General features: G+C 43.5%; 1 protein-coding gene across 1 annotated transcript; it reads left to right on the plus strand.

Annotated features, from left to right (window-relative positions):
• Positions 1-82: 82 nt before the first annotated feature.
• klf5a (Kruppel like factor 5a) lies at positions 83-8,806 on the plus strand. The gene is made up of 4 exons (XM_063491454.1): positions 83-410; positions 1,479-2,607; positions 3,843-3,902; positions 6,583-8,806. Exons 1-4 carry the CDS (start codon positions 246-248, stop codon positions 6,759-6,761), a joined length of 1,533 nt encoding a protein of 510 aa, XP_063347524.1. The 5' UTR covers positions 83-245; the 3' UTR covers positions 6,762-8,806.
• Positions 8,807-9,434: the final 628 nt, after the last annotated feature.

Below are 9,434 nucleotides of genomic sequence, written 5' to 3' on the forward strand. Positions count from 1 at the left end.
GCGAGGTCTGTATTTACACTGGGGCCGCTCCGCCCTGCGAACGCCAGATAGAAAACTGTCTGTGGGCCGGAGCAGAGGGATGAAACAAGTGGAAGGAGATGTAGCCGACAGGCACACATTAATTACTCTAACGCACGCACTACACCTCGTCGGCTCCACTCCTTTCTCGGTACGCTGTAGCATCCTCCTCTTTGCATAATAACACACGGCAAGCGATCGTTTTTGCGGCGCTGCGTCGGAGCTTCATGGCCGCAACACTCACGATGAGCGGCGGCGTGCAGGAGGATCCCTTCTACCCGCTGCAGAAGGCGACTCTGTCCGCTGGGTTCCCCTTGGAGGACTCGGCGTTGTTCGGCTTGGATTGCAAGATCACCGAAGCAGACAAGGCTGGACAAAATGATTATGCACAGGTAAACCGGTTGGAAATCAAACCGACTTTACACATTAGTGATGTATTTCACTGAATGGGCGTGGCAGTCTGGCTTTAAATCCAGCTTGTTTTTCTGTTTGCTTGTTTATTTATTTATTTATTTGAGTCTAAATTTCAGTCGTCCCCCTCTACGCGATCGTAACCGTCACTTTATTCAGCTCTATTTTCGGTAATAAGCGACCAGCTGGACGCGTAGTCGAGCACCTCCGCCTGCAAAACGCATTCACCGCATGTTTTCTATGCCAGCCAGCCAGTTGGTCACCAGTTGTTGGTCTCTCCTTGGCGTCCCTTCTCACCATCATACCACGCTGACAGCAACTGACTCCAGCTTCGGACAGAAACGTCCCGGCAACTCTGTCCCCAGTTAGAAAGAAACTTGTGCAACATAGCAGGGAGATCTATAACAGCTGGTAGGATCAGGACCCTCAAATAGCAGCCCATCCCCAGACTACTACTGCTGCTGCTGTTTCTGCTGCTGCTGCTGCTGCAGGGAGACATGGGTGTTTCCCCATTCCCTTTCATGTTGCTGTTTCATCCTCTGGTGCTCTGCTTCTTTAACTTTTATACCGGTTAGACCCTCCAGAGCCACAGGAGCTGGACCAAAAAGAGCAGTACGAATGAAGCATTTTTTTATGCCAAGTCGTTCACCTGTGGTGGGCAGTTTGACCGGCGATTGGCTGCACTGTTACGCTTGTAATAGCTGCACATGTTCAAATAAGAGGCGTTAGATCAGGTTCTTTATTGACATAACATCGTCTAATCCTCAAATGTGGGCCTCACCGCCGTCAGGTTTCTGAGTTCAGCCTTGCAGGCGGCGAGGGAATGTGGCAACTGCCTTTTGATGACTACTTGATAAATGCTTTAGCAGTGACTGTCCTATCAAACCTTTTGTCTTCTCATAATAGTGGTTCAGAATAGAAGCACTGAGAAGAACTTAGTGAAGTCAGACTGTGGTACTTTTCATTCACCAAAAGGTTTCTTTTTATGTTAACTGCTTTTTTTTTTTTCTTAAATTTTTTTAATGTGTGTTTTCCCTTTTAATCCTCAGGCAAAGTGTGAGATGGACAGGTATCTCTCCCCTCAGCCTCTTCCACTTCCAAACCCTGCAGACAACCAGCAGAAGTCACTCAGAGACAGCTCGTCAGCAGTGGATCAGTTCTTCACTGACGCTGGGGCTCCCTATACCCTCAACATGAATCTTTATCTCCCTGACGTCGGCTACCTGAGGATGGGCTTGTGCCAGCAGGTGCGGTCCCCTCAACACCAGAACCACCCGAGTCTCACTCACATTAAAACAGAATCTCCCTCCTCGTGTTTTTCCTCTAACCTGCAGCCCCACTGCCCCGGCACTACGCCCACAAGTAGCTGCAGCACATCCGGCCACGGCCCTGGCAGTATGGCCATGGAAAACTCCGCCACAAACATGACATTAACTGGGTTACCAGAATTCACCAGTGTTTTCAATCAGCTGGGAGGCAGCCGCGGTGGTGATTCACTGCCAGAAGTGTATGTCAAACAGGAAATGTCACCACAGTTTGAGCAGCACGCTCTCCACCACCACCATGACAACAGCAGCTCGCTGTTTCAGCTCCTAAACTCTGGCTTGGATCATCGCCATAGCAATGGCATGGAGGCTCAGCATCATCATCACCATCAGCAGCAGCAGCAACCGATCCAACACACTACCACGATGCACACACCTTTTCATGATTTGCCAGTAGCTACTTCTGCTTCTCAACAAGAGCAAACTGTCAAGCCTGCCTACCGCTGTCTAGGTGGTGGGGTATACACACATCCTCATTCTCAGGCACATCCCCAATTCCTCCAGCAGCAGGTGCCCTACCTGCCACCCTCTCCGCCAAACTCAGAGCCCGGCAGCCCTGACAGGCAGAAGGAGCTGCTCCACAACATGTCACCTCCTCCGTCATACGCTGCCACCATTGCCTCCAAGCTTGCAGGTAGCACACCCGGACTTGGACCTGGCCCGGGACCAGGTGGCTTAGCTCTGCCCCTCACTACAGGCCCCACACCAGTCCCAGGCCCAGCCACAGTCCTTCCTCAAGCCCACGCGACAACACCAACCCCAAATCCAGCACAGAACGCGGTGGCTGCCCGCTACAACCGAAGGAACAACCCCGACTTAGAGAAACGACGGATCCACCACTGTGATTACCCAGGTTAGAAGAATGACACACGCACACCACTGAATGTGCACTGTGAATATAATCACCGTTGTGTGTTTATTTTATCACTGCATTGTAGTGAATGTTTCTGTTCATGTTTTGAATGATTTGCCTATGCCTTTGGGTCATGAAGGCAGAGTACACTCTGTACTGGCATCCGAATATTTTGGCAATACAGCCAGACTGTTACTACCTTTCAGTCAACTATCTGGTTCAAACACTGCTTTGCATATATTAGCACACCTCAAATGACTGTGGCACTTTCAGCTATGAGCTCTCAAACAGTGTGGTGGCTTTAAAGTAATCACTGGTATGATTGTGGAATGAACCTGTTTTTGTGTGTGTGTGTGTGTGTGTGTGTGTGTGAGAGAGAGTGCACGTTTGTGTATGTAGGGGCTGTGTTAATTAAAAAGATGTTCTCCTTGAATCATTTGATCTTTTTTCCCACACACATATCTTCATACTGTTACACTTGAGATTGCATGCTGAGATTAAAGTATTTATTTTCTTTAGCTGGCGCGCGCACACACACACACACACACACACACACACACACACATACAGACTGTATGATATGTAGCTACTTGTAGGACATGTAATGTCAGCTAGCCTGTGGCAGCATGTAAAATAGGCTTAAGCAGAGCCTACCGCAGCACGTTAGCACACGTCTTACTTCTTAAAAAGCCAGATGAAGCAGATCCATCATATTCACAGAGCCACACTTCATCCAAGTGTACGTATATTAGTCACACTGTTGCAGCTGCTCAGTTTAATCATAGCAATACGCGAAATTCTATCGTTTCCTAACTTAAAGTCATAAGATATCTGACAAATATCTTTCTAAATCGTTCAAAATCCTTAATGACCTTTCTGACATTGTAGAAGCAAACTGTAGCGTTTGCAGAAGGAGAAAACAGAGGTTTTCAGGTAGCATCGTTGGTGATTCGAGGCTTGTAATCAAATGCCTTTTAATACCAAATGAGGCTATGAGGGCTGCTTTTAACAGAGCCCATTTTGTTCATTTTGGAAAGCAGCAGATGAGATGGAGCAGGAGTTGAGACTCTACAAAACACACTTTACTATATTTGATTCCAAAACGGCTTCTGTTCTTCATTAGTTTGGATTTTTTGAATTCCACAGCTCAGTTTATTGGGTAAATGCATATTTGCCACGTGTGAATTACTTGGATTAAGCCGTCTGTTTGTGTTTATCTCCATGTCTGTCGTCAGGCTGCAAGAAGGTCTACACCAAGTCGTCCCATTTGAAAGCACACCTCAGGACTCACACTGGTAAGAGATTCCTCTAATTAATGTAGCTTTTTAAAAAGAGACCCATCAAAAAAATGACGCTGCCCACAGGACTCGTGTTTCAGTATCTGCACTGGCACTATGTTGCTAGGCAGAGTGTTGTGTTCTTGGCATGTGTGTGTAAATGTATCCTAGCCCATTCCCCATCCTCTGCCCAATATACTATTCCATCAAAACAGGTGGAAGTGACACACTTCTGCCAGGGGATGACTCTCAGACTATGTGGTCAGTGCTAGACGTGTGGTGCCATGTTTTTTTTTTAATCCCAATGCCCGTTCAGGAATTGTTCAAATGCTTTAACGCACTTTTCCACTTTGATTCCGTTCTCTTTGCATTTCATTTTATTCCCTTTCTTCCTGTCACGTTTAGGTTTGAGCTTGGATTTGGACAAGCAAAGTCAATAAACAAATGCTTAGGTGTTGGGCCCCACCTCACTCCAGCTAACAAAACAAAGCTTCTGTTGATATCTACACATTCCTCGCTCATCTGGATACACACACAAAAGCCAGAATGTGTCCTAATTATGGATCTAAACTACTTGTTCGGAACATCGTTGTGGGTGTGCGTGCCTTGCATTTTCGTATCAGGAACATGACGCGACAATTATATCTGGCGTCACTCATGCTGCAGGCTGATTGTGGTGATTGCACTTATTACAGACCGCAAGATGAGAACTCGACACGTAAATGTTATGTAGCAGCAACTACATGTCCTTTATGCGTCTGTCGGCCGTGCTTAGTTATTTTCTCCCCCCCCCTTTTTTTTCCTATCCAATCCTCTTCTCCTCTGTTTTTGTGTCCTCATACTTTCATCTTCAACCCTGCCCCCCTCCTTTACTTCTATCTTTGTCTATAACTCGTTCTCCTTCTCTTATTCAGCTGCTTGAATGCACACTTATGTACTCGTACACACACGTGCACACCCACACACGGACACTTCCACACACACCTGTCAGTAATCTCTATGAGATGATTCCTAATGCGTTTGGGTCCCACTGGGAGTTCCCACTCTAATCTCCATCAACATCCATTACCCTGATTGTTAGTGTGTCTGTGTGTGTGTGCATGTGTGGGTGGGTGTATTGTGAGAAATATCCTCTTTCTGTATTGGCAATCATTTCCGATTATTTATTTTTTTTCCTTAAACAGCGCCTTCTCATGGTCTCGCTTCTTTGTGTTCGGTTTAAGGTGTGTGTCGTTAAGTTTGGTGACACTGTGGTTCTAGCAGGTTTACTCTGTTTTTCGTTTTGTTTTGTTTTTTTAAAGCAATGCTGCAGAGCTTGATGTGCTTGTTTAAAGAGTTGGTCACCTTAATGACAAAAGGGGAAAAAAAATTCTTGGGTGTCCCCAGCGGCGTTTATCATGCGGAAATAGTTCTGTTTTTATTTGTCCAGATTATAAAACAAGCCATCTCTGTGATTTATGCTGCCACTTCAGTTTAATGGAAGTTAATGGGATTATGTTTATAGTGCAAAGAGCTTTGAAAAATGATTCTCAAATAGTTTTTTTTTTTTCCACTATTATTATTATTATTAACTTTAGCCTTGGTGGCCTGAATAAGCCACAGAACACGGTCAAAATTTTTTCACTGTTTTCTCATTACAATGGAATTGGGGGGGGGGGTTATTTAGAGTAATGGGGACACTGATTCTGGACTCTGTTTTTGATATGTAAATAGAGGTTAAAGGCAACGAGGAGTGGAAGAAGAAAAACAACCACACAGCTTGATTTATTCCATTTGATTTTGCACCACAGTGGCTCATATTCATGAATCTTAAAAAGCCAAAAAATGTGTTTGCTGAAATGAGATGCAATTCCACCTAACCTTCAAAATCTGGATGAAAGGGTACAAAAAGAAGGAAAAGGGAGGAATCTAGCTAAGCAAAAATCAAGTTCCTTCCAATCCTTTCATATTTCTTAAGCATCCACTGTTATCAGACACACACTAAATACAAAGAAGCAGTAGATGCGTCAACATGTACAAGTTATAATTCTAAGTGTTTTCTGTTCTGGTCTTTTGCATGTACTGTACTTACTGTAGGTTTGTCAGGTTGAATTTAAGTTGCAGAAAAATGAATTATACTTGCGTACTAAATATTTGGCAAGTGCTTGGATATATATATTCTTTTCAACCTCTTTACATTTAGTAGACCTGAGTATACACTGGTCAACTTGTGGGCCTAAGACAAAACTCTCCCAGAGGGACAACGAGCACACTGGTTTTTCAGAAAGTGCCTGGAGCTGCAGCTGAATTTTGCTGGAATGACTGACAGACAGACAGACGTGCTGCAGTCATTAAAGAAAAATACCTGGAGGGAAAAGTTGACAATACAGACCAGGCACCGTGGGAAAATTGTGAAGCACTGGTTGCTGCATTGGCGTGTGAGTGCTTGATGAATGCTTTTGAGTGACAGTGTTATGACTGTATATCTAGTTAGACAACTGGCGTTTTCAGTGAAGCCTGTTTTCCCAGTTCCTCCACCCAACTGTATGAATCACTTTAGTCAGAGAATTGGCTTGTGTCATGATAATTGTTGTTCTTAGTACCTGAATATTGACAGTCCTGCTCTGGTTCGTATCATGTAAACAAGCGATAGCTCAGAATAGATCACCAGACGGCACGGCGGTTTGCACTCACTCAAACTCTTTCTCCTGTCCTGCAGGCGAGAAGCCGTACAGGTGTACGTGGGACAGCTGCGACTGGCGTTTTGCTCGTTCGGATGAGCTGACGCGTCACTACAGGAAACACACGGGCGCCAAACCCTTCCAGTGTGGCGTCTGCTCACGCTCCTTCTCCCGATCGGATCACCTTGCCCTGCACATGAAGAGACACCAGAACTAGCAACGTTTTGCACACATGCTCAGACATACAAGCACTATCTTGACAAAACATAAAGCATTCACTCCGTGTCCCGCAGCTACACGAGCTGCCTGATGCAGAGTGACTTTCAGTGACATCACAGCTCTTCCTGGTGCTGCTGTCGTGGGCTAAAACACTTCGATAGCCTAACAAACATGTTGCTCTTAACGCCAAGTGGAACAATTTGGAAGTTTTAAAGTAGGAAGATGGTGGCCAGATGATCTTCTGGTCCCTTAACCACCAGATACACATATTATAGATGTGTTTGGGCAGATGAAAAGATGAGATGGGGTGTGACTGGAATGAATTAAAACAGCATCTTTTTTGTCTTTATTGTAACATAGAACTGGCTTAATTTTCTTTTATAAAAGAGAAGCTTTTGTTTGCAAAACTAGTCAAGCCAAATCTTTGTTTACTCATTGATTTGTTAGTTTCTCTCTAGAACTGGAATGTCCAGGTTTTTATTCTTTACCAAATCCTTAGATTTGCACTAGAATTGGTAATCTAAGCCTCAGCCTTTTTGGCCCAAGTATCTCATTCACCACTGGAACGATCATTATCACTACTGGACTACATCTCTGTGTGCACCACACAAATCATTGCTGTTCAGATATTAAAAATTGAAGGCATTTATACTCTGGAGAGAGGGAAGAGAGAGCAGGGAAAAAGTGAGAGTGCGGGGGTGGAGATGGAGATGGAGAGAAAGACCGAGAGGGAGAAATTTTTGATTTTAGAGAGAGGAGATTGGAAGACGATTGAGAAACAGAGGGAGGTGGATGGATGCTAAAGAGCAGCAATTAGATGATGAATTATTCAGGTCGTCTTTTGATGGATTTCCAACCAGAGAAATGTAAGCAGAACCCATAGACGTGTTCTAGGACTCATTCAGTTAATACAGAATCGACAGTATTTGATGCACAAACTTGAATGTGCACTGAAGTGTCTTCAAAATGCAGCATGCTATTAGTGTAGATCAGTCTCACCCAGCGTTTTACTTCTGTTAATTGTTTTAACCAAAGCATCATGTTCAACACATCGTCAACACCTTATTAAGTGCCTCTTTCTCTCATTTATGTGTTTTTGTTCTCTAGTAGCAGAGCTGTGATGAGTGTAGTCAATCGTTTTAAAAACATGGTGCTTTTTAAGAAAAAGAAAATCTAAATCTGTTAAATCTCTAGGTTTAGCTTTGAAAAGGTAAATCTCTTGAATTATAAGGTAGCCACCCTTGTGGTAATGTAACAGCACAGCTCTGGCCACTTCGCGGACATCCTGGGATGCTCTGGCTCATGGACACGTTTTGTTAAAGGACGGGTTCACTTTGTTTTTTTGTTTTTTAAAATTTATTATTAACTTGTTGAAACTTTGGTTCAGCTTCTAAAGTTGAAGTTTAGTTCCCCCCCCCCCCCCCCCCCCCCCAGAATATTGAATTTGCCCAATTGCTTGCATTAAAATCGCCCCCCAAAGGGATCTCGTCAATCACCAACTCTTTTAATGTACATATGGATATGGAGTATTGTTTAAAACAAAAAAAGCATAACAAAAAAGTGTGAACCTATCCTTTAATGTACGCCTGAATGTCCATTTGATGGGGAGATTTAGCCTGCACTTATAACTGTATTTGTTCATTCACTGCAGGTAGCATATCGATAATATAGCACTGTAATGTATAATGGTAAATCTGACTATTTATTTGATTGTGTAGAAGCAGGGGTTGTATCTGATCAACCGTCTTTTTTCCCCCAGCAAAAATGCCTTAATGTAAATATATGCACTGTAAATACATTTTTTTTTTGTTCGTTTTCCTCTTTTGTTATTTTTTTGTAAACAACAGGGCAAACAGAGGAAAAATGCCCCGCATCCAAAAATATTTGAGCCTTTTTTCTTTGTTTGTTTTTTTCTTGTCAAACCTATTTTGATGCCATTGTTTTATATATTGTCCTTCCAGCAACTTATTTTATAGATCCTTTTTTTTTCTTCCATGGTTAAACGTTCCAAAGACAAAAGTTGTTTTTCTTCAACTGAGTGAAGCTGATGCTAATAAAGTCAACTGACACTTTTACAGATGTGCTTGTTGTGCTGAAGTTAATGGGAATATTTCTTCTTTCTTCTTGCTAACAACATGCTGCAGTGGTAGAGTTGGTAATCTGTCTGTGAGCTTTGTATAAAATCAAATCCGTTGCAGTACAAATAGAAAGTCAGGTACCTGTGGGACAATAAACATGCCTGACCAAACAAGACAAACAAGACATAACCACGCTTAATCTTTTATAATCTTAACAACATTTCTGTGGAAGTGCTGATCCTTTGTTTCTTGGCTTTTCTGCGGTAGGGCCAGCATACTTAAAAAGTAAAAATAGAAGGAGATAAGAAGGGAAGATGTGGAAGAAAGGCAAAGCACTTTTGTCCAAGACCTGCAAGTAACCTGAGGAACCCTTGCTGATCAACAAACAATAGTCCTTTGATATCCCAGCAAGAGACAATGGACAAGAAAATAAATCTGACCACCACTCAAGGACCGTAGGGGAATCCCACTGTACTGAAATGGATGTTCAAACACGCATACACACCATATGTTCTTGGTTTAAGTCATAAATGTGACCCAGGGTCTCTGTTGTAATCTACCTCAGATGTCAAAAAGTGGGAGGTGGAGGGGAG

Source organism: Pelmatolapia mariae, linkage group LG13 (genome assembly GCF_036321145.2).
Source record: "Pelmatolapia mariae isolate MD_Pm_ZW linkage group LG13, Pm_UMD_F_2, whole genome shotgun sequence".
NCBI classification, from domain to species: Eukaryota; Metazoa; Chordata; class Actinopteri; order Cichliformes; family Cichlidae; genus Pelmatolapia; species Pelmatolapia mariae.

What these genes read in the sequence shown, in the direction of transcription:
- klf5a (XM_063491454.1), top strand. Translation starts at nt 246, where the DNA reads ATGGCCGCAACACTCACGATGAGCGGCGGCGTGCAGGAGGATCCCTTC. An exon ending in CCACCACTGTGATTACCCAG is followed by an intron (nt 2,608 to 3,842) that starts GTTAGAAGAATG and finishes GTCTGTCGTCAG; the next exon opens with GCTGCAAGAAGGTCTACACC. An exon ending in ACACCTCAGGACTCACACTG is followed by an intron (nt 3,903 to 6,582) that starts GTAAGAGATTCC and finishes CCTGTCCTGCAG; the next exon opens with GCGAGAAGCCGTACAGGTGT.